Source organism: Pelophylax lessonae, assembly GCF_965119305.1.
Source record: "Pelophylax lessonae genome assembly, chromosome: 2".
NCBI lineage: Eukaryota > Metazoa > Chordata > Amphibia > Anura > Ranidae > Pelophylax > Pelophylax lessonae.
The window spans coordinates 127,654,784-127,679,385 of record NC_138769.1 but is presented as its reverse complement, the minus strand read 5'-3'; the positions used below and the strand labels follow the sequence as shown (position 1 = coordinate 127,679,385).

Genomic DNA, 24,602 nt, shown 5'->3' with positions numbered 1-24,602 from the left:
TACGTTCACACCTAACAACTGAGATTTGGCATGCGATTTATTGTGCCAATGTGAACGGCTGAAGTTAGAAGCTGATTGGTTAATACACACAGCTGTGCCAGATTCTGTGCGCTCTCGTTTTAGTAAGCCCCGCCCCCTTATGCCCTCCATGAGGGGTGATGTGGGTATCGGAACTCCTCCAAGTTTTATAGATATAGATTTACAATCGGTATGAAAAGATACCGGGAGGAGAGACATTTTTCTGACTGAGCCGGCACCTTCTTCAACTAGTTTTATAAAGGAAATCACAAGAGAAGCCTCTGGATAGATATTGTTTTGCCACTACTAAAAATGGCGTCCGATGTCTGATGACACGCCATGTTAGTGACCTCAGTAAGGCGACATTCCAATATGGCAGCGTCCTTAGGCTCCCCATGAGACTCATGTAATCCGGTATCGGGACGAAGATGTGGGGTGCTGCTGTGAGGGCGGTGGGGGCCGGCTGTGTCCGGGGTCTGGTCGGGAGAAGAGCAGGTCAGTGTCCGCGGGGTGTGATCAGCACAATGATAGGACGGGGGAGGGCACCGGTCACTGCATGACAGCTCTCGTCACAGTGCAACACTCAGTGACAGCTCTGATCACAGTGCAACATTCAGTGCCAGCTCTCATCACAGTGCAACATTCAGTGCCAGCTCTCATCACAGTGCAACACTCAGTGGCAGCTCTGATCACAGTGCAACACTCAGTGACCGCTCTCATCACAGGGCAACACTCACTGACAGCTCTCATCTCAGTGCAGCACTCAGTGCCAGCTCTCATCACAGTGCAACACTCAGTGCCAGCTCTCATCACAGTGCAACACTCAGTGCCAGCTCTCATCACAGTGCAACACTCAGTGCCAGCTCTCATCACAGTGCAACACTCAGTGCCAGCTCTCATCACAGTGCAACACTCAGTGCCAGCTCTCATCACAGTGCAACACTCAGTGCCAGCTCTCATCACAGTGCAACACTCAGTGCCAGCTCTCATCACAGTGCAACACTCAGTGCCAGCTCTCATCACAGTGCAACATTCAGTGCCAGCTCTCATCACAGTGCAACGCTCAGTGCCAGCTCTCATCACAATGCAACATTCAGTGCCAGCTCTCATCACAGTGCAACGCTCAGTGCCAGCTCTCATCACAGTGCAACGCTCAGTGCCGGCTCTGATCACAGTGCAACACTCCGTGAAGGGCTCTGATCACAGTGCAACACTCAGTGACATCTCTGATCACAGTGCAACACTCAGTGACATCTCTGATCACAGTGCAACACTCAGTGACATCTCTGATCACAGTGCAACACTCAGTGACATCTCTGATCACAATGCAACACTCAGTGACATCTCTGATCACAGTGCAACACTCAGTGACATCTCTGATCACAGTGCAACACTCAGTGACATCTCTGATCACAGTGCAACACTCAGTGACATCTCTGATCACAGTGCAACACTCAGTGACATCTCTGATCACAGTGCAACACTCAGTGACATCTCTGATCACAGTGCAACACTCAGTGACATCTCTGATCACAGTGCAAGACTCCGTGACATCTCTGATCACAGTGCAAGACTCCGTGACAGCTCTGATCACAGTGCAAGACTCCGTGACAGCTCTGATCACAGTGCAACGCTCAGTGACAGCTCTCATCTCAGTGCAACGCTCAGGGACAGCTCTCATCACAGTGCAACACTCAGTGACAGCTCTCATCTCAGTACAACACTCAGTGACAGCTCTCATCTCAGTGCAACACTCGGCGACCTCTCTCATGACAGTGCGACACTCGGTGACAGCTCTCATGACAGTGCAACACTCGGCGACCTCTCTTTAATGACAGTGCGACACTCGGCCACCGCTCTCATGACAGTGCAACACTCGGCGACAGTGCAACACTCGGCGACAGCTCTCATGACAGTGCAACACTCGGCGACAGCTCTCATGACAGTGCAACACTCGGCGACAGCTCTCATGACAGTGCAACACTCGGCGACAGCTCTCATGACAGTGCAACACTCGGCGCCAGCTTTCATGACAGTGCAACACTCGGCGACAGCTCTGTGGGTAAACCTTGATCGCCTTCTGCAGAGTGAAAGCTTGTGAGAATCAGATGGTTGTGCTAAAGAAAGAGACCATATGATCTGTCAGGATGGCTCTGTGTCCTACATCAACTATGATATTTTGGGCTAGAAAGCTAAGATCTAATAACAGATCGAAAAATGAATCTATAAATAAAGCCCAGGATCTTAAAATAGATCTAGTAGTAGAGCCCAAGATTTAGACAGGATTTGAACAGTTGAGCTCAGGATCTAAAAATAGAAACCAGGATCTAAAAATAGATTGTACAGTTGAGCCCAGGATTTTAAAATAGATTCCAGGATTTCAAAATAGGTCAAAAGTTGAGACCATAGTTTAAAGGAGAAGTACAGCTTGTTTGGCAGTCCTTCTCCTGTGGATCACAGTACAGGCGGTCCCCGGATTACAAACATCAGACTTACAAACGACTCCTACTTACAAATGGAGGGAGACAACAGGAAGTGAGGAGAAATCTCCCCCTAGGAAGGGAAATTCACTCCTGTAAGAATTCTCATGGGAAAAAGGTGTCTGCACTGAAGCTTTATTACCAATCTTTGTCTCCACAACAACCCAAAATTTTCAAAATCCAGTTGTCATAGGGACAGAAAGTGAGGTGAAATCTTCTGAACAGGGGTACAGACAGCAAAACAAATGGTACAGGGGTGTTAACCCTTCCCTATGCTATCCAAAAAATGTAAAAATTATTCTTTTGGCTGAAGCTAAAATTAAAAAATGTACCTGTTCCGACTTACAAACAAATTTGATTTAAGAACAAACCTACAGTCCCTAACTTGTTTGTAACCCGGGGACTGCCTGTAATGCAGCTTGTTCTGTACTCCTGTGACCTGCTTTCAGCAAACAGCGGGCTAAAGCCCCCTGACAACACAGAGACGGTGACAGACAGCAGCTCTCTGTTCAGGGAGCTGGTTCGAGCGATCGACGGTGTGTAGAAACCTTTTTTTTTTTAAATCGGTGTGGCACCACAAAGTCTGAGTTGCACCATTTTGAACAGTCCCATCGCCAACAATAGGGTCACTGTTTGGGGTCATGCGATTTGGACCTTGCAAATCACACGACAAGCCACACTGGTGTGATCGGGGGCAGTTAAGTCCAGAATTGAAAAATAGATTGAATAATTGAGCCCATGATCTAAAAAAATAAAGAAAGTTGGAACTTTAGTTAGAAAATTAGGTCCGGCTCGATCACCTTAAGTGATTGTAAAGTCTTGTTTTACTTACCTGCTCTGTGCAGTTGGTTTTGTACAGGGCAGCCTGGATCCTCTTCTTCTCGGGCCCCTCTTCAGTGCTCCTGGCCCCTCCCTCCTCTTGAGTGCCCCCACAGCAAGCAGCTTGCTATGGGGGTACCTAAGCAGAGCTGCAGCTCCGACAAGGAGCTGCCATTTATCGCCACCCCCTTTCTCTCCTGATTGGCTAGCTGACTTTGATTGACAGCAGTTGGAGCCAATGGCGCTGCTGCTGTGTCTCAGCCAATCAGAAAAGAGAGTCCCGGATGGCTGAGGGACTCGTGGACAATGCTGGATAGAGGTGGGGCTCAGGTAAGTATGAGGGGGGCTGCTGCACACAGAAGGTTTTTTTTATCGTATTGCATAGAATGCATTAACCACTTCTGGACTGGAAGGTTTTCCCCCTAATGACCAGGCCATTTTTGCGATACAGCACTGCAGTAATTGAACTGACAATTGCACGGTCGTGTGACACTGTACCCTAATAAAATTGATGTCCTTTTTTTCCCCACAAATAGAGCTTTCTATTGGTGGTATTTGATCACCTGTGCAATTTTTATATTTTGCACTATAAATAAAAAAATAGTGACAATTCTGAAAAAAATAGTTTTCACTTTCTGCTATAATGCGCAAAATTTATTGTGTCTACAAACTAGGGGAAAGATTTATGTAATTTTTATTTCCCTTTTTTTTTATTCCCATTTTTAGTGGGACTGCGACATTGCGGCAGGCAGATCGGACAACAAACTGACATCTTTTTAAATTTTTTTTTTTTTTTTTTACAAATATCTGAAAAGCGTGGCATACATTTGTATTCAGCCCATACTTTGTTGAACCACTTTTCACTGCAATTACAGCTGCAAGTCTTTTTGAGTATGTCTCTACCAGCTTTCCACATCTAGAGTGAATTTTTTTGCCCATTCTTCTTTCAAAATAGCTCAAGCTCTGTCAAATTGGATGGAGAACAGCAATTTTCAAGTCTTGCCACAGATTCTCAATTGGATTTATGCCCCATTAATGCGTATTTTCATGTTTTTTACAGAAATGCCTTTCATTCTTTTAACATGAGTTCCTATGGAACATGTTCACATCAGTGCATTTTTGTGCCTCTGTGTTTTTTGGAAATGGTCTGGGACTTTTTTACCTGAAAAATGCATCCAAAATGCAAGTGTTTTTGCCACGATTTGCATTCTTAAATCTGCCCAACAACAAATTTTCTAAAAAAACCCCATAAAAAAAAACAAATCAAAGCAAAACTACAGAAATGCTCAAAAGCAACATGCATAGGTGTGAATCGAACCCTAGGTCTGGACTTTGACTGGGCTATTCTAACACATGAATATGCTTTGATCTAAAACATTTTATTGTAGCTCTGGCTGTATGTTTAGGCCTGGTTCACACCTATGCAGGTTGCAGTTGATGCATATTCCACGTGCATTTTTAGTTTTTCAGTACAAATTTTTGATCCATTGAAGTCTATAGAGCCAAAAACACAACCTGCTGGTCCCTGGCCCTTTCCATAAAATGCACAGATGTCAACATGACCCATAGGAAAACATGTTGAATGGACTGTAGTGTGTTTCTACAAAACTGAAAACGCACTAAAAATTGCAAAGGTGTGAACCAGGCACTAGGGTCATTGTCCTGCTGGAAGGTGAACCTCCACCCCAGTCTCACGTCTTTTGGTCTTCTGCAGACTAACCAGTTTGTTCTAAGATTGCCCTGTGTTTGGCTCCATCCATCTTCCCATCAACTCTGACCAGCTTTCCTGTCCCTGCTGAAGAAAAGCATCCCCACAACATGATGCTGCCACCACCATGTTTCACGGTGGGGATGGTGTGTTCAGGGTGATGTGCAGTGTTAGTTTTCCACCACACATAGCGTTTTGCTATTAGGCCAAAAAGATCAATTTTGGTTTCATCTGACTAGAGCACCTTCTTCCACATGTTTGCTGTGTCCCCCACATGGCTTCTCACAAACTGCAAACAGGACTTCTTATGGCTTTCTTTCAATGATGGCTTTCTTCTTGACACTCTTCCATAAAGGCCAGATTTGTGAAGTGCACGACTAATGGTTGTTCTGTGGACAGATTCTCCCACCTATGGCGCTGTGGGTCTCTGCAGCTCCTCCAGAGTTACCATGGGCCTTCTGGCTGCTTCTCTGGTTAAGGCCAGTTTCACACTTCACTTGTGCAACTTGTCATGCAACTTTGGACATCAGAGTTGCATGACATGTCGTTCCCTATGTTTTCCATTGATACCCATTCATATATGCGCAACTTAAAGTTGCAGCAACTTAAAAGTAGTTAATTCACTACTTTGGTCCGACTTTCATGCGACTTGATGGCCATAGACTTCTATGTTAACCCTCAGAAGTTGCATGAAAGTCATATCTGAATGTATTATACAATGCAACTTGTGTGCAACAGTTGTCCATTAAAACTGGTCAAAGCCAAAGTCGTATCAAAGTTGCACTCCAAAGTCGGCACAACTTTGGAGTCGTACAAGTGTGAAAGGGGCCGAATACTCTCCTTGCCTGGCCTGTCAGTTGAGGTGGACGGCCATGCCTTGGTAGGTTTGCATTTGTGCCATACTCTTTACATTTTCCGATGATGAATTGAACAGTGCTTCGTAAGATGTTCAAAGCTTGATATATTTTTTTTTTATAACCTAACTCTGCTTTTAACTTCTCCACAACTTTATCCCTGACCTGTCTTGTGGGTTCATTGGCCTTCATGATGCTGTAGGTTCTCTAACAAACCTCTGAGGGCTTCACAGAACAGCTGTATTTATACTGAGATAAATTGCACACAGGTGGACTCTATTTACTAATTAGGTGACTTCTGAAGGCAATTGGTTCCACTAAATTTTAGTTAGGGGTATCGGAGTAAAAGGGGCCAAATACAAATGCACACCACACTTCAGATTTTTTTTTTTTTAATTTGAAAACAATTCATCATTTTCCTTCCACTTCACAATAATGTGCCACTTTGTGTTGATCTATCACATGAAATCCCAATAAAATAAATTTACGTTTTAGGTTGTAACATGACAAAATGTGGAAAATTTCAAGGAGTATGAATACTTTTTCAAAGCACTGTATAGGTTTTCTACACTGTGTGTATGTATGTATGTGTATGTGTATATATGTATATATATATATATATATATATATATATATATATATATATATATATATATATATATATATATATATATATATATATATATATAAATATATAAATTTATTTTTTTAAGGGCTTGAACATCCTGAGAACAGAATGTTAGGGGCATTTCACACCAGTGAGTTTTAGACATCTGAAAAACAATAATTTCCTGTGTCTCCTATTCACACCATAACATTACGTTGCGCCAAAATGCAAAATGTATGTCAGCAAACATCAACAAGTGCTAAAATGCAACTAAAATGGATGGAAATGTAGATGCATTTTAGTGCAAGTCAGTGTGAATTGGCCCTTAGTGGCACTTTTCGTTAGTCTAGTAGTGGGTAATCTCATTCAACTGGACTAGTTCTGTAACATTGAAAATGTTTTTAGCTTGACCAAGCCACTTCCTCAGTTCTAATGAGTGTCAGGATAATACCCCAACACGGGTAGCACCAACACCTTGATCCAACCACCATGGGAAGGCAGATGTTATTGGCTGAGGACAGAATGTGAAAATTGTGGAGCTCCCCCCTAACCTGGTAGAGGGGGGGGGGTCATTTTAAAAGCTAATAATACAAAAGTACTGTTATCCTTTAAAGCTAGTGGGTCAACATACTAGCCAGGCAACTAACATTTTTAGAAGGAGGCAAGTAATGGCACCTACCATAACGTTGCTGTGATCGGTTTGCATTAATGCACAACAGCCAGTCAGTTAGCAATGTTGGCCTGCAAATTACTCTTTTGAAGACTCAAAGCAGAGTTCAACCCGTTTTTGTGCTTATTAAAAGTCAGCAGCTACAAAAAGTGTAGCTGCTGACTTTTATTAAACACACACTCACCTGTCCCACGATCCAGGGACTTGGCCATGTGGGCTTGCAGCTTCACAGCCAGGTGTGCACTGCGCATGCGTGAGTCGCTCTGCGCATCCTGAGTGGACGGGCAATCTTCTGGAACCTGTGACATGTCCCAGAAGATTGCAGGGAGGGAGGGGGAGAAGAGAACTTCCGCTGGAGCCACCTAAGTGGCCTGAGCGGAAGTGGGAGCAGGTTCCTGTCAAATCTAGGTACCCGCTCCTCCCCCCCAAAAAAATGACATGCCAAATGTGGCACGTCAGGGGGTCAGGAGGCCCTAAAGCGGAACTTCCATTTTTGGGTGGAACTCTGCTTTAAGCTGGCCATAGATGAATCAAAATTCAACTGGTTCAGCAGTGACCTGCCAAATATTGATCCATGCGTAGCCCATCCCAACGATCAACTTCTGTTGAAAGGGAATGTTGGAAATTTTTTCACTGTTGGCGGCTACTGATCAGTGTATTCTGACAGCAGAGATTCGCCGCTGTCAGAGTACAATGTCTCAGCAGGGAGGATTCTTCTATTCACCTCGCTTGTGTGGATGAAGGAATCTGTTCATAAATTACTCTTATTAATCAGCCTACTGGCTGATTAATAAGAGTAATTTATGGCCAGCTTAAGGCAGTTCTGCTACTATACTAAAACAGCACACTTGTAAAATATGTATTCCTCCATTTTGCAGCAGTGAATATATATATAATTTTTTTTTTTTTCATAATCCATTTTATTGCTAACACTGACTTTTACAAACTTTACAACTTGTAACTTTAATGTTTCTGCTTCTAGCCTGTGTCATACTTGTAAGGAAGCGGGAGCCTCTGAAGATAGCCACGTTTGCAGCATGTCTGCATGGAAAGGACTCTGCTATGGGGAGTTTGCTAGGGGTGAGCCAGGAGCAGTCTGCAGAAGAATTTCTCACTCCACAGCCACCAGCTGTTTCCTTTAATAAAGGTAAAATCTACAATGTTACCTGTAACTGTCTGGGAGGGTATATTGCTACAAAAGCTTTGCACATTTTCTTACACCAGGACTTGACAAATTTGTTTTGACTCTAGAAGCCAGCTAAAAAAGTTAGAAGCCAGTTTGTGCATGGGGATATATAACGTGTATTGCAATCTGCGCTTTTATGTGTAGGCGTCCCAATGGGTGTGTTTACGTTTGTACGTGTGTATATGTGCATGTCTTCCCTGTGCTTCACTGAATGTAATGCAGAAAACTGTCAACAGGGATCCAGAAGTGACGTCATACACATTGCTTCTGGGTCAAGAACAAGATTGGCAGAAGAGCAGACATATGTCCACTCTCCTCCCTCTCCTCTACCCTGCGGCACCTGCAATGCTGGTCCTGGGCCCGCAGATGGCCACGCGGAACCCCTGGATATATTGGGGGGGGGGGCTGGGGCACTTTATGCAGCGCAGCGGAAGGCATTTGGACCATCCTCTGTAGGACACAGGCCCAAGGCAGAAAGACATCATCAAAGCCTGTTCCTCACCTGGCCACCATATGCATGTAAAGCCAAGTACACTGTCAGCACAGGTCGGAGCCGATGTTAGTACAGCAATCTCCCCCTGCTGAGCTGTTGTGTTCTGACAGGGGGGCGACCCCTCACCAGAACACTTAGGCCAATGGCTGAGAGCACTGATGGGAAGCTGGTCGGCTGCTGGTTTTCCAGCATGTTCGTCCAACAGAAGCTGCCTGAACGGCTGGCTTCTGTCGGACCGGCTGCCATACACACGGGCCAATTGTCGGCCAGTTTTTATTGAAACTTTTATTGTTGCCCGGCGTTTGATGGTGTGATGGGCAGCGGTTCACTAGGGAAGGACAGTGCAGCAAGGTGGGGGGGATAGCAGATCCAGTGACTCATGCCACTTTAAGCCCCTTTCACACAGGCGCCTCCGCTAAGTGGAATCGGCTTGCTCAGCGGGGTATCTCCCTGTTGAACCCCCTTGAGCAGGCAGGTGACAGGCGGGATTGTATTTCCGTGTCCGTGCTGCATAGCGGAGCGGGCACGCACAAACAGTCCTGCTCTCCTCTATGGGACAGTCGGATGGAAACGGACCCCCTGTTTGTTTCCATCCGATGCCATCTGATCCGATCCACTGAACGGATGGAAAATGGGACCACCGTCTATGTGTTTTGGCTGACAGGATCAGATGACAATGGGTGTAATCCGCCGCTCCACTGGAGGGGTCCGATCAGGTCTGCCTAAAAGGGGCCTTCAGCTGTGTGGGGGCTGTGGCATGGTAGGGAGAAAGTGCAAAACTAGAAATGAAAAAATAAAAATTAATTTTAATGGGAAAAAATAAAAAAACAAATGAATGGAAAAATAAATGGAACTGAAGCCGTTCCAACCAGCTGCCCCACACTCCCTGTCCAATCATTGTTATGGAAAAGGTGCCAGATCAAGCTCGCAACACCTTCAATCTCTTCCCAGCTGTCAGGCAGTGAGAGCAGGCAGGGGAAGCCCCCCCCTCGCTGTCAGTAACTGCTTGTGGCAGCCCCTGCCACCAGAAGAGGGTGCCAGTTCCCCTGCCAGTGTAAGCAATGTAAGGACAATGCCCTCAGTCAACAAAGCGAGCGCTGCATCTCACTCCAGCAGGCCGCAAATCTTAGTCTGCGCAACCGCGGGGGCCACATGGGGACAAGACACCTGCCACAGTCTATCCCAGGCCTCTGATTCTTGGCGCCAATGAGTCCTGACGCGTGGGGTTTGTCAAGCCCTGTTTTACACTAAAAGTAAAGTACAGTTTTTTGTTACCATAAAGTAATGTTCAATTGGACTTTCACATTTTTTACATGACTTCTCTATAATGTTTGCTATGGTATTAGCATATACACTACTGTGCAAAGCTTTTAGGCAGGTGTGAAAACATGCTGTCAATTCGGAATGCTTTCAGAAATAGAAGTGTGAATAGTTTAATTTTATCAATTACCAAAATGGAAAGTAAATGAACAGAAGATAAAATCAAATCAATGCTTGGTTTTACCAACCTTCGCCTTCAAAACCGTATCAATTCCTCTAGGTACACTTGCACACAGTTTTTGAAGGAACTCGGCAGGTAGATTGTTCCAACCATCGTGGGGAACTAACCGCAGATCTGTGGATGTAGGCTTCCTCATATCCTGCTGTCTGTTTGTGTAATGCCAGACAGACTCAATGTTAATATCAGGGCTCTGTGGGGGCCAAACCATCACTTCCTGGGCTCCTTGTTCTTCTGTACGCTGAAATTAATTCTTAATGACATCGGCTGTATGTTTAGGATCGTTGTCCTCCTGCAGAATAAATTGTTGGCCAATCACATGCCTTCATGATGGTATGGCATGGTGGAAAATATTTTGCCTGTATTTCTTAGCATTGAGGCACCATAGATCCTGACCAAGTCTCTAACTCCATTTGCAGAAATGCAGCCCAAAACTTGCAAGAAGCCTCCACCATGTTTCACTGTTGCCTGCAGATACTCATTATTGTACTGCTCTCCAGCTCTTTGGTGAACAAATTGCCTCCTGCTACATCCAAATATTTCAAATTTTAACTCATCAGCCCAGAGCAAATTTCTTTTCTTTTTGACTGCAATTCTTCCATGAAGACCACTCCTGGCCAGACCTCTCCAGACAGTAGATGGGTGTACCTGGGTCCCACTGGTTTCTGCCTGTTCTGTGCTGATGGCACTGCTGGATACCTTCCAAAGTTTAAGCATGATGTGCTATGCCATGAATGCATTAAGATAAAAAAAAAACCTTCTGCCTTTACTATTTCTTTAAGTTTCCTTGGCCGACCACTGAGTTTACACTCCTCAACCTTGTTTCTTTGTGCTTCTTCAAAAGAGCTTGAACAGCACATCTTGAAACCCTAGTCTGCTTTTGAAATATTTTCCTGGGAGTTCACTTTAGTTGCAGAGTTTGGCTGTTTCTGTTTCAATTAATGACTGTGTTTCAACCTACATATGAATTTGATGATCTTTAGCACCTGCTTAGTATAATTGGTTAATAATACACCTAACTCTAAGGGTCCTTTCACACGGGCTTTTTGCCTGGCGGACTGTATTTTGCTCAGCGGGGAATCGATCTGCCAGTCCCCACTGAGCAGGCGGATGACCGGTTCGTCTCCGCTCTCTGTGCAGAGATGGGCCTGTAAGATCCCTGCTCTCCTCTATGGGAGATCGGTTTAAAACCACCTGTCTGTCTTCATCCAATCTTATCCGATCTGATCCTTCAGACGGATAGAAAATAGGGTTTCCATCCGTCTGGATTTCACGGACCGGATCGGATAGCAGCGGGTGTCAGCGGACATGTCACCGCTGACACCCGCCGCTCCATAGAGGTGCATGGAGCATCCAATCAGGTCCGCCTGAAAAAACTAACAGGTGGACCTGATCGGAAAGCCCGTGTGAAAGGGGCCTAATCCTCCAAAATCCCTGACTTTGTGCAAGTGTAAGAATTGATGATGGTTTGAAGCCAAAGGGAAGTCGCACCAAATATTGATTTAATTTAGATTTTTCTAATTGGTTTGTTTGATTGATAAAAATAAAAAATAAACGATTAACACTTCTATTTCTGAAAGCATTCCTAATTTACAGCAGTTTTTCACACTTGCCTAAAACTTTCACACAGTAGTGTAAATGTTAATGCAATAGCAGAAATCCAAAATTACTGTATGATTAAAAAAACTGTATTTCACCTTTTTAGTGTAAGAAAATATGTAATGTGCAAATAGGATGTGTAGCCATTTTCCATTAGAATTGCTATGTGCTTTGTACCTGCTTAGCAGTTGGGCACAATGTCGGGGATTGGGAGCTGTTAAAGGTACAGTATACGCAGGCAACCCTAGATCTTTATATCTGACAGGAATTTTATTTTTTATTGTTTTCTTATTTACCATGGTGCAGTTGATTTAACAACTGCCTCTTGAGATGGATTCTGCAAATATCAAATTACTTTGATGGCAGGATATCAGGTTGGAGGAGTAGGCATTCTTAGGTTGCATTAGCATGCACATCATCCTAGATAAAGCACACATGTAATTGAATCTCCATAATTGAAAGAACAAAAATCCAATAAATGAAAGAAGTGGTTCAGGACCACTTCTTTCATTTATTGGATTTTTCAATGGTGCACACGGGCCAAATGCCGGGCTGTTCAATAAAAACTGTCCGACATTCGGCCCGTGTGTATGGCAGCCCGTCCGACTGAAGCAGGAGGCTCTGATTGGAGCTGTCAGGTTTTTTTTTTGGTTCAACCTGCTGGGTTGAACCAAAAAAAAACTCATGGTGTGTACTAGACTTAAGACTGGGAGGAAAGGGTTAGATGATGCTGAATGTCATCTAACCAGGAAAGAAGCGGGCTCTTTCTAACATACTTCAGCTACTAATGTACAGTGCGAGAAGCTAAAAGTGTTCAGTACAGGAAAGGAGCCTGTACAACTGTGTCTTGAGTTCAGCTTTAAGCAATGCAAAATAGCAAAACTTGCTGTAGTTATTTTGTTTAAATTGCTTGAGGCAAAGACCTTGCTTTAGTCAACAGGAAGAAAAACATGCATATATAGGGAGCCATTATGTTATCTTCTATGTAATCTAGTTTGATTTTATGCAGTTTTGGTTTAGTAAATTGTTCTTTACTTCTGTCTCCACAGCTGATCAAGACGGTTTATTGAGACATACCCCAGATCAACCAGAGAACCCCAAAATCCTTAAAATAGCTATCATAGGGGCCCCAAATGCTGGAAAATCAACATTATCAAATCAGTTACTTGGCAGAAAGGTATCCAATCAATAAGTCTCAGTAATGCCTTGTAAATATGGTATTCAAGAGGATTACATATTATGTGTGCAAGTTGGCACACATAGACTCTTTGCCATGCTAATCCAATCGCTACATTACTTCAAAGTCCCAGGACCAAAATAAGCACATTGGCCTTTTTGGGCTCTCACCTCACTTACAGGATATGTGTGCCAGGTTAGTGCCTCAGAAGAAATTGGAGTTAAAAGATCAGCATAACAGTCAGACAACTAGTATTTTTAGGACATCAGAAATTGCAATCTATAACAGACTATATACATTCTTGAAGACCTCTTTGATTTAGGTCCCAGCTCTACAAGTGTTGAAGCACTGTAGTCGCATCTTGCCACGTCACTAAATCTAACATACTGTGATAATTAAGCCAAGCTAAAACGTGACCAGCTAGACAGTAGCTGATATAACATATATGCTTTAGACTGTCCCTTCTCCTTTCTGGAGATGGGACATTTTTTAAAGTGTTAATAAAGAACCAGCGGAATGTAAGATTTCCTGATTGGGTGAGACGACCAAAATAATGTGCACTATACTTACCTGTGTGCCCCTGATCCATAGTTCCTTAACTGCGAAGTTGAGTATAGAGTACACTTGCCGTCTAAAGACACCTGGGGTTAGCTGTCTATGGATGTGCACTAAGATTTCCCCCATCAATCTGCAGCGTTCAAAGGATGTAAATGCATTGGAGCCTTGAACTTTAACATCAATTTAAGTTACATTACTCCAGGCTCTTGCATTCCTGGAGATCTTTAATTGAATGACCCTTTTTTTGTATTCTCATAATAGAGGTTATAATCATTTTATAGGCACATATGTACAGAGTTAGTCCACCCAAGACCTACAAGGGACCACTGTAATATTACAGGAGGGATACAGCAATTTTACAATAACAGAAAAATGGGAAATGTAATATATAGGGAAACAACAGTTGTAAAGTCTGTGCAGCAGCAGAGCCTAACCGGAGTGACTAAATACTGTCCTAGTTAGTGTTTTTGACTCCTAGAAATGTGTAAGTATTTTTCATGAAGTTGGTAAAGCTGTGTTCTTTTTCAAACGTCATATTAGAATTCTTGAAACTCTTATTAGAAGCTGTGATGCTGTCAAATGGGCCGATGACCTCTCTTGTGGTGCTCTTGAAGTATTAGTTTACCCTTACCTTTGTAACCCATTCAGTTTAAATAGAAATGGAATGGCAAAACATGTATCTGTGTGTATATATATATATTTCTTTATCGTACATCAGGGGACACAGAGCAGCCATAATAATTACTATGTGGGTTATGCGCCACCTATAGGTGACTGGACAATGGCAGATCAATCAAACAGGAAGTCCTCCCCTATATAACTCCTCCTACACAGAAAGTATCTCAGTTTTTTTGCCAGTGTCTGTAAGGTGGTGGTCAATGATGACACATGTGCTCTTGGAGTATACTTAAAGGTCTGGACGGTTCTGTTAAGAAGCAGGACCTCAATCAGATCCATTCGAAAAAGCTGTCAGCCAAAATGGATGATACCTGAGCTTTACTGGATTGGAGAGAAGATTCCTCGAGGTTTGCCTGTAATGCAGCCTTTTGGCGCTGGACCCTGCATAAGGAACCCTGTGCAGTGTTTGTTCTGGCCAAGGTGTTTTCCTGCAGGGTGCTATATAGGTTCAGGGGAGTGGACCCTGATGGGCGAAGATTAGACTCCTGTTAGCTCAGGGTCCTGCAGCAGGAAGGGTAAGTCTGCATTTTGCAGTTTCTCTCTTGTTTTTTTTTTTGTTTGTTATAAAAAGACCAGATCGATGGATCTCTTTTTCTCCCAGTGGCCACTGGGGGCAGTGTACTGTTCATGCTCTGTGTACTTCCCAGGAGTATTGGACTGCAGTGTCTCCCCGCTAGCCACTAGAGGTCGCAGGTTAGTTCAGTATGGCCTTCTCCTGTAAAGACAGGAAGTAGAAAGGCGGCCATTTTTGGTGGACTATGTGGGCTGAATGGGAACACGTGTTTGCATAAACGCACATTTGCATAAACTCATGCCTACTTGCTTCCATAAACGCATATTGCATTTTCGCATATTTTCATTTGAACCGCATACATATATGCTTATTTGCCTTGAACTGCATGCATTTATTCTCTTTTTCTTTGAACTGCATGCACATATTCTCTTTTTTTGCCTTGAACTGCATGCACATAGTCTCTTTTTTGTCTTGAACTGCATGCACATATTCTCTTTTTTGCCTTGGACAATATACATAAATGCATGAACAGCAAGAATACTTACATACCTACATATTAGCATACCTAGGTGCCTACATAATGGCAAACCTGGGTACCTGCATACTTGTATACCTACGGGGTTGCACAGTGGTAGACCAACGTTGTTTTGGGTCTGCATCCTTGAGGGACTGCGAATTAGGTGTTTGCTAATAAAGTTGCTAATTTATTTACCTGTTATACCAGCTAAAATGGCTCCAGAAGGGAGAGTCAGCCAGGGGGGGCAGGTGCACCGCTCTCAGGTTCAGTGATCTGGCGGTGTCCACATCTCCTGATGTCCAGTGGTTTCAGGTACCTCTGAGCCACTGTGGTGTTTGGCATTGCAGTGTTTTCTGACTCGATCATTTTTTGCCAGATGGACTGCGGCCGCATTACACTGAACTTTCCTGATATCCGTTGATCAGAGCCTAAGCAGGATCAAGCCTGGTTAGTATTTGGATGGGACTGCCTGCGAATACCAGGTGCTGTAAACTTTCCTCTCCTGAGTGAGGGAGGCATCTGAGGCTGCTGTGGTTTGAGAGTATCTCGAACCAGAGCATCAGACTCTGAGGTGGGTCATTTCATCTTTAGCCGGCAGAAACCCGCTAGGTTAAGTACACCACTTGGTACCTTCTGGATCTGCCACAGAGTCGTCAGTCTTTTGCCTTGCATTGGCTCTTAGAGCAGAAGCTATGGGCTCATTATTGTAAAACACTTGAATGGTAGCTGTTCCAAAACCAAATGGAAACATGAGTTCTATCTTAAGATCTCAAGCCGCTGGGCATCCTTCTGTTTTAGATAGGTGCGGTCTGTTCAGTGATGACCTCTCCTGCAAGAGGTAGATTTCGTGGTCCATAGTCATCAATAACGCATATCTTCATGTGCCATTTTTTTTCCAGGCTCATCAAAGGTTTCTGCAATTGCAGTAGAAAGTCATCTTTTTTTCATTTGTGACTCGGCCCTTCAAGCTAGCCAGAGCTCTCAAGGGTTTGCAAAGCTGGACTTGCTAAAGTCGCAGGGGGTGTCAGTCTTGGTATACCCTAATAATCTTTGCTCAGGAAGAAGTTGGTTTCAGGTTTTCTTTCGACACATTTCTGAAGTTGTATCTAGGTTAATGCATGTTCCCTAAGGACAGTTCTACTCCAAGTATTTTGTAGAGAATTATTCCCTCTGTCTGGAACATGATGATCCAAGCATTGAATTGTCAGAGGGCTTTGTTCCCGTGGTGTTGCAGAGCTAAAATTGTTGGTTGAGGGTTCGGAGTCTGGAGAGGGCGAAAATTCTTCCTTTCAGGGGTTTGGAAGATAACCACTGAGGCAAGTTGCTTCAGTTGGTTTAAAGGTGGCTACAGTTCTGTGGACTTGGTTTCTACAGGAGAGAATACTGCCCATCGATATCTTGAAACTTTTGAGTACACCTTGCTCTAGATTATTGAACGAACCAGTTGTAGGTTCAGTACCAGTTCACACATATGTGATGCGGGAACCCTGCAAATCCACTGCGGGTTTCCACATTGCACTCGACTCGCAGGCAGTTCACACTGCCATATGTGAATCGCTGGGGACTTCAATAAAAAGTTAACGACACCCCCAGATCAGTCCGCATATCGCAGTGCGAACTGTCAATTCGGACATGAATCAGATTGCATAGGTGTGAACACACATGCAATCTAATACTGGTGCGGACCAAAAAAGGGTCCTGTGCGACTTAGGTCCGAATGCGATGTGAATTCAGCCATACAATCTGTATGGCTGAATTCGCAAAGCACAGACATCGCATGTGATTTGCCGAGCAGTGCGCTGCAAATCACATGCGATGTCTGACGGCGCATATATGTGAACCGGCACTAAACCCGACAGTGCATCTACAGTGTAATATAATCAACCACCAGCGCAGCACTAGGAGTCGTGCAACTCTGGAAGGGAACCACATTCTGTTTGGGGTAGAATAGGTGCTGTCTCTGTCGCCAGTACATATTCCAGGTATAGAAAAATGACAGTAGGGGTTTCCAGTCATCAGCAACTTATGCCGAGGCCCGCGGTCCCTGCTTCCTGAGACATTTTTTAGCAATCTGCCAATGTTGGGGAACTCTACAGGTGGATCTACTGGATTCCAAGCTCTACAAGTTGGACAGGTTGTGTCCGTATTGAGAGTCCCACTGGAAATAGGGGTGGATGCACTGGTAACACCTAAGGGACCAGTTCTCCCTAACTGACACCTTCCCTCTGTGTCGACTACTACTGCATGTTTTGTAAAAATCCGGGAGGTGGTAACACTGATAATAGTGTTAGCCGAATTAGCCCAGGAGGGCTTGGTACTCTGACATAGCCTTGGACACTTACAGTCCAGCTGGACCTAATGGTCTGGAGTCCTGTTATCTCCACTCTGTTGAGCACCTGGGAGCCGGCTTAAGGGAGCTTCAATTACAGGACTTGGAAATATTTTATGCCTGGGGTGAAACCAGGAAGTGACACCTGCAGATATGTGAGTGGGAGTTTTTTCTTTTCTCCAATCGGGAAGGGAAGTGAGATTGGCTTTAAAATTAGGGGTTTGATTCGCCCCTATCCATTTTTTTTCTTGAGGCTGTTGTTTCTCACTCCTTGATTCATACTTCATACACGGTGTAGCACAGAGAGTCCCGCCCATCAGGGCACCCTTGGGACTTGAATTTGCTTTTGACTGTTCTTGCAGAGGCCACCTTTTGAACTATCTTGAGAAACCGTAATTCCTTTGACTCAGAAGGTGGCTTCTTTGGTTGCTATCACCCCATTATCAGTGGGTCCTACTCTACCCCCCACACACACCTGTACTCAATCAGTGTCCACCATCAAGTGGATATAGGAGGAGTCCCCTGTAGTGCATTTGCACATCCTTCCCAGCAAGGAGTATTATCTCCAAGGGTTAGAAAGGCTGGATTCATCTCTTTTTCATGGATAGAGTAGGACCCACTGATAATGGGGTACTTTGACGCAGTAGTGGGCTTGAGCACGATATGGCCATATGGTGGGACCAAACCCCCATTTTTATTTATGGATTGTCTTCAGATTTGGTAGTTATTTCTTTTGCATTTGCGCGCTATTCTTTTTTAATATACATGGTTTTCTACTTTTCACTTGAATCAGGACAGTTACTTTTCTTTTCTAATCCTCAGTTGGTAGGAGTAAGATCGCTGCATACTCTGGAGGTAGTTCAGGTGGTCAGGTTTTACTTGAATTGTCGGCGCAGGTCAGGAATCCTGTTTTGTGCTCCCAGCAGAGCCCTGGAGGGGCAGGAGGCATCCAAATGAACTATATTTTCTCTTACGTCCTCCGACAGTCGCCGCCCACTTCATATTCATCACCAATGGGGTTATGTCCTTTATTCCGTAGGAGTAGCTAGGCAATAGAATATGTTAGTACAAAGACTTTTAACATATCCCACCCCCAGGGGGTGGTCCCCTCAGTACATAACCCTCCACTTCCTGTATCCAACTCAGTTTCATTTGTCTAGCTGTCAGGAGTAGCTGGAAGTTTCTGTGCTGGGGCACCTTGTCTCAGCTCTCTTTCCTTTCTTTGGATTTTATTTGAGTTTTTTCTCTCTTTCTTGTTAGCTGTTATTTTACCAGCGTTAGTTAGTTCTTCTGATGAAGAGGATCATGCGGGCTGCGTCTCGGGCTGACCCCCCTGGTAGCAGGCTGTGGGTCAGTGGCTTCTCAGCCCGCCATCGAGCGTTCAGTCAGGTATCGCTCCTGAGTTATCTGAACGACCCATCCCTGTTCCGTGCAGGGATGCTAGGTGAGGTGGCTACCTCACTGGACGCTGTGCGGTTTCTCAACCCACCTTCTGATGCGTCCTGGATGCGACTCTCCCTGCCTCATGTGCAGCGGTTTGTTCGCCTGTGCGGGTCCCCCACGCCATGTGAGAGGTAAGTGCATTTATGTGGGGACCTGTCTGTCTGGGGGGTGTCAGTCTGGGACTGTGTACCTTGCCCTGTGTTCACACTATTACGTTTTCCCTATCTCTCACATTGCAAGCTGTGGGCTGCAGGAGGGGGGGCTGGCTGCACTCTGTGTCAGTTTTCTGTTTGTGTGAACGGCTGTGTGCTGTGGGGCTTGAGTTTCTCATGCTTGGGGCACATTACAGCGCCGCTGCGGCGGTTTACCATGTTCCTTTTTTGGGCAGATGGTGTGTTTTACTTCTCCCTCATGGGGTGTGGGAGCGGCGGTTTCGGCGCCAAACGGTGCCATTTTGGCTGCGATCGCTCCGGCCGCATGTTTTACATGCATGGCGGCCATTTTCTTGTAGCCCCCATAGGCTTTCATAGAGCGCCCTGTATGCCAGCATTTCCTTTCCTTCAGGAGCACCGCAGGCAGCAGCAGCAGCACCGATCTCTCCAGGTTCATTTCTTTTTATTCCCTGTATCCTGCCTTGGTATACTTGTCCCTGTGGGGGTCCCTTGTGTGGGATGCTTAGTGAGTGGGCTACGATCGCAGCGCTCTCTTAAAGGGGCGGTCACCCATTTATTTTTGCTGCTACAAGGGCATGGATTTTCAGGAATACTAGTTTGCTGCCAATTTAGGGGGAAGCCAGGGGACTGCGGTTTCCCCCCCCGGGGGGGGATTTGGCTGCGATTGTGGCTAGCCTTGCGACTCAGGTGCAAATGCTGGTGGTTGCTCAATCCTCTAAAAGGTCCAGAGTTTTCAATTTCCTCTGTTTCAAGAGGGTGATGGTACTGGGGCTGCTGGGGCAGAGATCTCCTTATCGGGGTCTCGTTCCTCCCGGGACCTTATAGGGTCAGAAATGGAGGCTGAGGTAGAGGGGGTTGATAATTCTCCCCCTGGCTCATCTGAAGAGCTTGCGCTCATGGATGAATTGGTTGCTTCTATCAAGCAAACTCTGCGTTTGGAGGAGGAAACATGTCCTCCAGCTGCCTTGGCGGCTTATGGGACGCAGAAAAGGCGCATATCATCGCAGATGTTTCCATGCACTGATGATTTTCAGCGCGCTGTGAAAGACCGATGGCGTAATATACGCAAACCTTTTGCTGTACCAAGTAGGTTTAAGCTGCGCTATCCTTTTACGCCCGCTACTGATGGGCGTTGGTGTGTCCCACCTCCGGTGGACCAGGCGTTAGCAGTTTTGAACAAGTCCACTGCGATTCCTGCTGCAGACACCCCGGTGTTCCGGGATGCCACGGACAAGAGGATGGAGTCCTTTGCCCGTCGTACCTATTCTATTATGGGTTCTATGTTGAAAGCTTTATTGCTTCACTTATGGCGGCCCAGGCGGTCGCGAACTGGACGCAGGTGCTTAGGCGTGTCCTGGTGGCTGATTCTGCCCCCCAGGCGACTTTGGATATGGTGGATCAAATCCACCAGGGTGTCATGTATTTGTGTGATGCGGACCTGGATATGGTTCCGTTGGCTGCACGTGTACACAGTGTGGCGGTGTTATCTCGCCGCCTGGTTTGGTTGAAGTGTTGGTCTGTGGATCAATCTTCACGTAAGACCTTGGCCAATCTGCCGTTTGATGGTTCTCGCCTTTTTGGCGAATCCCTGGATGCCCTAATTAAAGGGGTCATGGGGGGTAAGAGCACGCTCTTACCTCAATCCCACTAGACTAAGACGGCTCCTGGAAAAAAGAATGCTTTCTTTCGGCCCCCTCAGGGGTCCTTTCGTGCCTTTCGGTCACATTTTGGGACAAGCCGTCCAAGGGTCAAGGCTCCCGCAAGACGCCGTGGGCAGGTAAGCAAAAGTCCGGCCAATCCGGTTCTGCGGCCCACAACAGTGCGGCCTGAAGGGGCGCCCTCACCCACTTCACAGGAAATCGTTCGATCTGGCTACTAGATCGAGTTTCTCTCTCGGCCGGAGAGCAGATTTTTTCCCTCAAGTCTTCTGTTATCCCCGGAGCGTTTGCGGGACCTGCATCTAGCGGTGCAGGACCTGAGGGCTCAGGGAGTGGTGGTCCCGGTGCCTCATCGGGACAGATTTCGGGGGTTCTATTCCAATCTGCTCACCGTGCCCAGGAAGGAGGGCAAGGTGCGTCAGATTCTGGACTTGAAGGCGCTGAACCGCCTTGTGCGGGTGCGCAAGTTCCGCATGGAATCCCTGCGGTCGGTGGTGGCTGCCCTGGTTCCGGGGGAGTTCATGGCTTCCATCGACTTGCAAGATGCGTATCTTCACATCCCGATTTTCGAGGGTCACCAGAGGTACCTTCGATTTGCCATAGCGGAAGATCATTACCAATTTGTGGCGTTGCCTTTTGGTCTCGCCTCGGCTCCAAGGGTGTTCACCAAAGTGCTGGCACCGGTTCTGGCTTTGTTGAGGGCCCAGGGCATTTCGGTTCTGGGGTATCTGGACGATATTCTGGTTCGGTCTGCGACCAGCCAGAGTCTGGAGAAGGATCGGTCCGTCACGTTGCAGACTCTGCAGGAGTTTGGTTGGACGATCAATTTTCCAAAGTCGACATTGTGCCCATCGGTTCGGATTTCTTACCTGGGTATGATTCTGGACTCTGTCCAGGCGTAGGTCTTCCTGCCAGAAGAAAAACTCGCAGCTCTTCAGGAGGCAGTCAGGTCCCTCAGGGACGTTCCATCTTCGTCCATTCGGACGTGCATGCGGTGTCTGGGATTGATGGTCTCGGCTTTCGAGGCGATTTCCCTTCGCCCAGTTTCACACACGGGATCTCCAAGCGGAGATATTGTCCAAGTGGGACGGGCGTCCGCAGTCTCTGGATCTCCAGCTGTCATTGAGTTCTCAGACCAGAAGGGATCTTCTGTGGTGGCTTCTATCCCCCTCAGTATCGGGGGGCAAGTCTTTTCGTCCCCTTTCGTGGACGGTGATCACCACGGACGCCAGCCTGTCGGGCTGGGGTGGTGTTCTGGGCGTTCTGTCCACCCAGGGTGTTTGGTCGACGGAGGAATCCTCCCTTCCGATCAACGTTCTGGAACTGCGAGCGATACTCCTCTGTCTTCGTCGTTGGACGGACAATCTTCACGGCTACCCGGTTCGGGTGCAGACGGACAATGCCACGGCGGTGGCTTACATCAATCACCAAGGGGGCACCAGGAGTGCCCGGGCGGCTCGAGAAGTGGCCGCGATTCTGTCTTAGGCCGAGACTCGTGTCCCGGCAATATCGGCAGGTCACATTCCGGGGGTGAAAATTTGGCAGGCGGATTATCTGAGCCGTCGAACCCTGGACCAGGGAGAATGGTCCCTTCACCCGGCTGTCTTCCAGATGTTGTGCGCGAGGTGGGGTCTTCCGGAGGTAGACCTGTTCGCGTCTCGTCTGAACTACAAAGTACCATGGTTCGTGGCAAGGACGTGCGATCCTCGGGCAGACGCGTCGGACGCGTTGGTTGCCCCGTGGCATCAGTACCAACTGATGTATGCGTTCCCGCCGATTCAATTGCTGTCCAGGTTCCTTCGCGGAACCGACCACGGTGATTCTTGTGGCACCGGACTGGCCTCGCCAGTCCTGGGACGCAGACCTCGTAAATCTGGCAATCGACGCCCCGTGGCGTCTGCCTCTTCGAGAAGATCTTCTGTCGCAAGGACCGATCTTCCATCCTGCTTTACAGTCGCTGGCCTTGACGGCCTGGCTGTTAAAACCGAGGTCCTGAAGAACAGGGGTCTTTCCCCTGAGTTCATTCACACCTTAATAAATGCGAGGAAGTCTTCCTCGGGGAAGGTTTATTACCGTACTTGGAAGGCGTATTTTGCCTGGTGCGAATCCAGGGGTTTCTCTCCTGACACTTATTCGGTGTCTAGGGTGTTGCCCTTATTTCAGACGGGTGTTGACCAGCGTCTGGCGCTGGCCACGATCAAGGGTCAGGTGTCTGCTTTGGCCGTTCTTTTTCGATGGCCTGTGGCATCTGATTCTTTGGTTAGCACTTTTGTGCAGGGGGTACGTCATCTGATCCCTCCTAGGAGGGACCCTCTTACCCCTTGGGACTTGAATCTAGTTCTATCAGTATTGCAGCATGCTCCTTTTGAAAGGTTCAGGGAGATCTCGCTGTCTTTGTTATCCAAGAAGGTCGCCTTTTTGGTGGCTATCACCTCGACTCGTCGAGTGTCGGGGCTGGCAGCCTTGTCCTGCAAGTCTCCGTGTCTGGTTGTGCATTTGGACAAGGTGGTCTTGCGACCTAACCCTTCTTTTCTTCCAAAAAGGGTTTCGGACTTTCATCTCAATGTGGACATTGTCAAACCTTCGCTTTGCGCGAAGCCGAAGCATCCGACGGAGGTGTTGCTTCACTCCTTGGATGTTGTCCGGGCGATTAGAGTCTATCTCACATCGACTGAGTCTTCTCGCAAGTCGGATGCCTTGTTTGTCCTTCCGGGAGGTCCTCGGAAGGGCATGGCGGCGACGGCTTCTACAATCGCCAAATGGATCAGACGGACCATTGATCAGGCCTATGCTCTGAGGGGGAAAGTTCCCCCTGTACCTGTGAAGGCGCACTCTACCAGATCTCTGAGTACGTCTTGGGCCTGTCGTCATGGGGCCTCTGTGGCCCAGGTGTGTGAGGCGGCGACTTGGTCGACCGTACACACTTTCACGATATTCTACAGAGTAGATGTTCAGGCATCGGCTGATGCTTCCTTTGGCCGCAAGGTTCTTAGTGCGGCAGTTTCCTAGAGCCCTTGTTACGGGTTCTTTGGCTTTTTGGGATTTTTGTTTTTTCCCTGGGTTTTCTTGCTCCTGTTGAGCGAGTGTTTTGTTCTTATGCCCAACTGGTTTCCTTCCTTTGGTAAGGTTCCTTTCTCTGATGGGGAGACGGCGTTGCCTTGGGCGCGGCTGTGTTCTTCCCACCCCCTCATGTTTACACTGCTTTGGGACATCCCCATTGGTGATGAATATGAAGTGGGCGGCGACTGTCGGAGGACGTAAGAGAAAACGGAATTTTTGTAAAATCTTACCTGTAAAATTCCTTTCTCTGAGTCCTCCGACAGTCGCCGCCCCCGCCCCTCTTTTGGGGTTTTGATGTACTCTCTACTGCTATTCCACTGAAACTGAGTTGGATACAGGAAGTGGAGGGTTATGTACTGAGGGGACCACCCCCTGGGGGTGGGATATGTTAAAAGTCTTTGTACTAACATATTCTATTGCCTAGCTACTCCTACGGAATAAAGGACATAACCCCATTGGTGATGAATATGAAGTGGGCGGCGACTTTCGGAGGACTCAGAGAAAGGAATTTTACAGGTAAGATTTTACAAAAATTCCGTTTTTTTCTTTGGATCCCCTGGGTT

At 46.5% G+C, this 24,602-nt stretch overlaps 1 protein-coding gene across 1 annotated transcript in view; it reads left to right on the top strand.

The window, feature by feature from the left end:
• The first annotated feature begins 368 nt into the window (after positions 1 to 368).
• Positions 369 to 24,602, top strand: part of ERAL1 (Era like 12S mitochondrial rRNA chaperone 1) — a 71,117-nt gene continuing 46,883 nt past the window's right edge. The window contains exons 1-3 of the mRNA XM_082244836.1: positions 369 to 513; positions 8,139 to 8,303; positions 12,982 to 13,109. Of these exons, the coding sequence (XP_082100962.1) occupies positions 447 to 513; positions 8,139 to 8,303; positions 12,982 to 13,109 (360 nt within the window). The 5' untranslated portion in view covers positions 369 to 446. The remainder of the gene's footprint in view (positions 514 to 8,138; positions 8,304 to 12,981; positions 13,110 to 24,602) is intronic.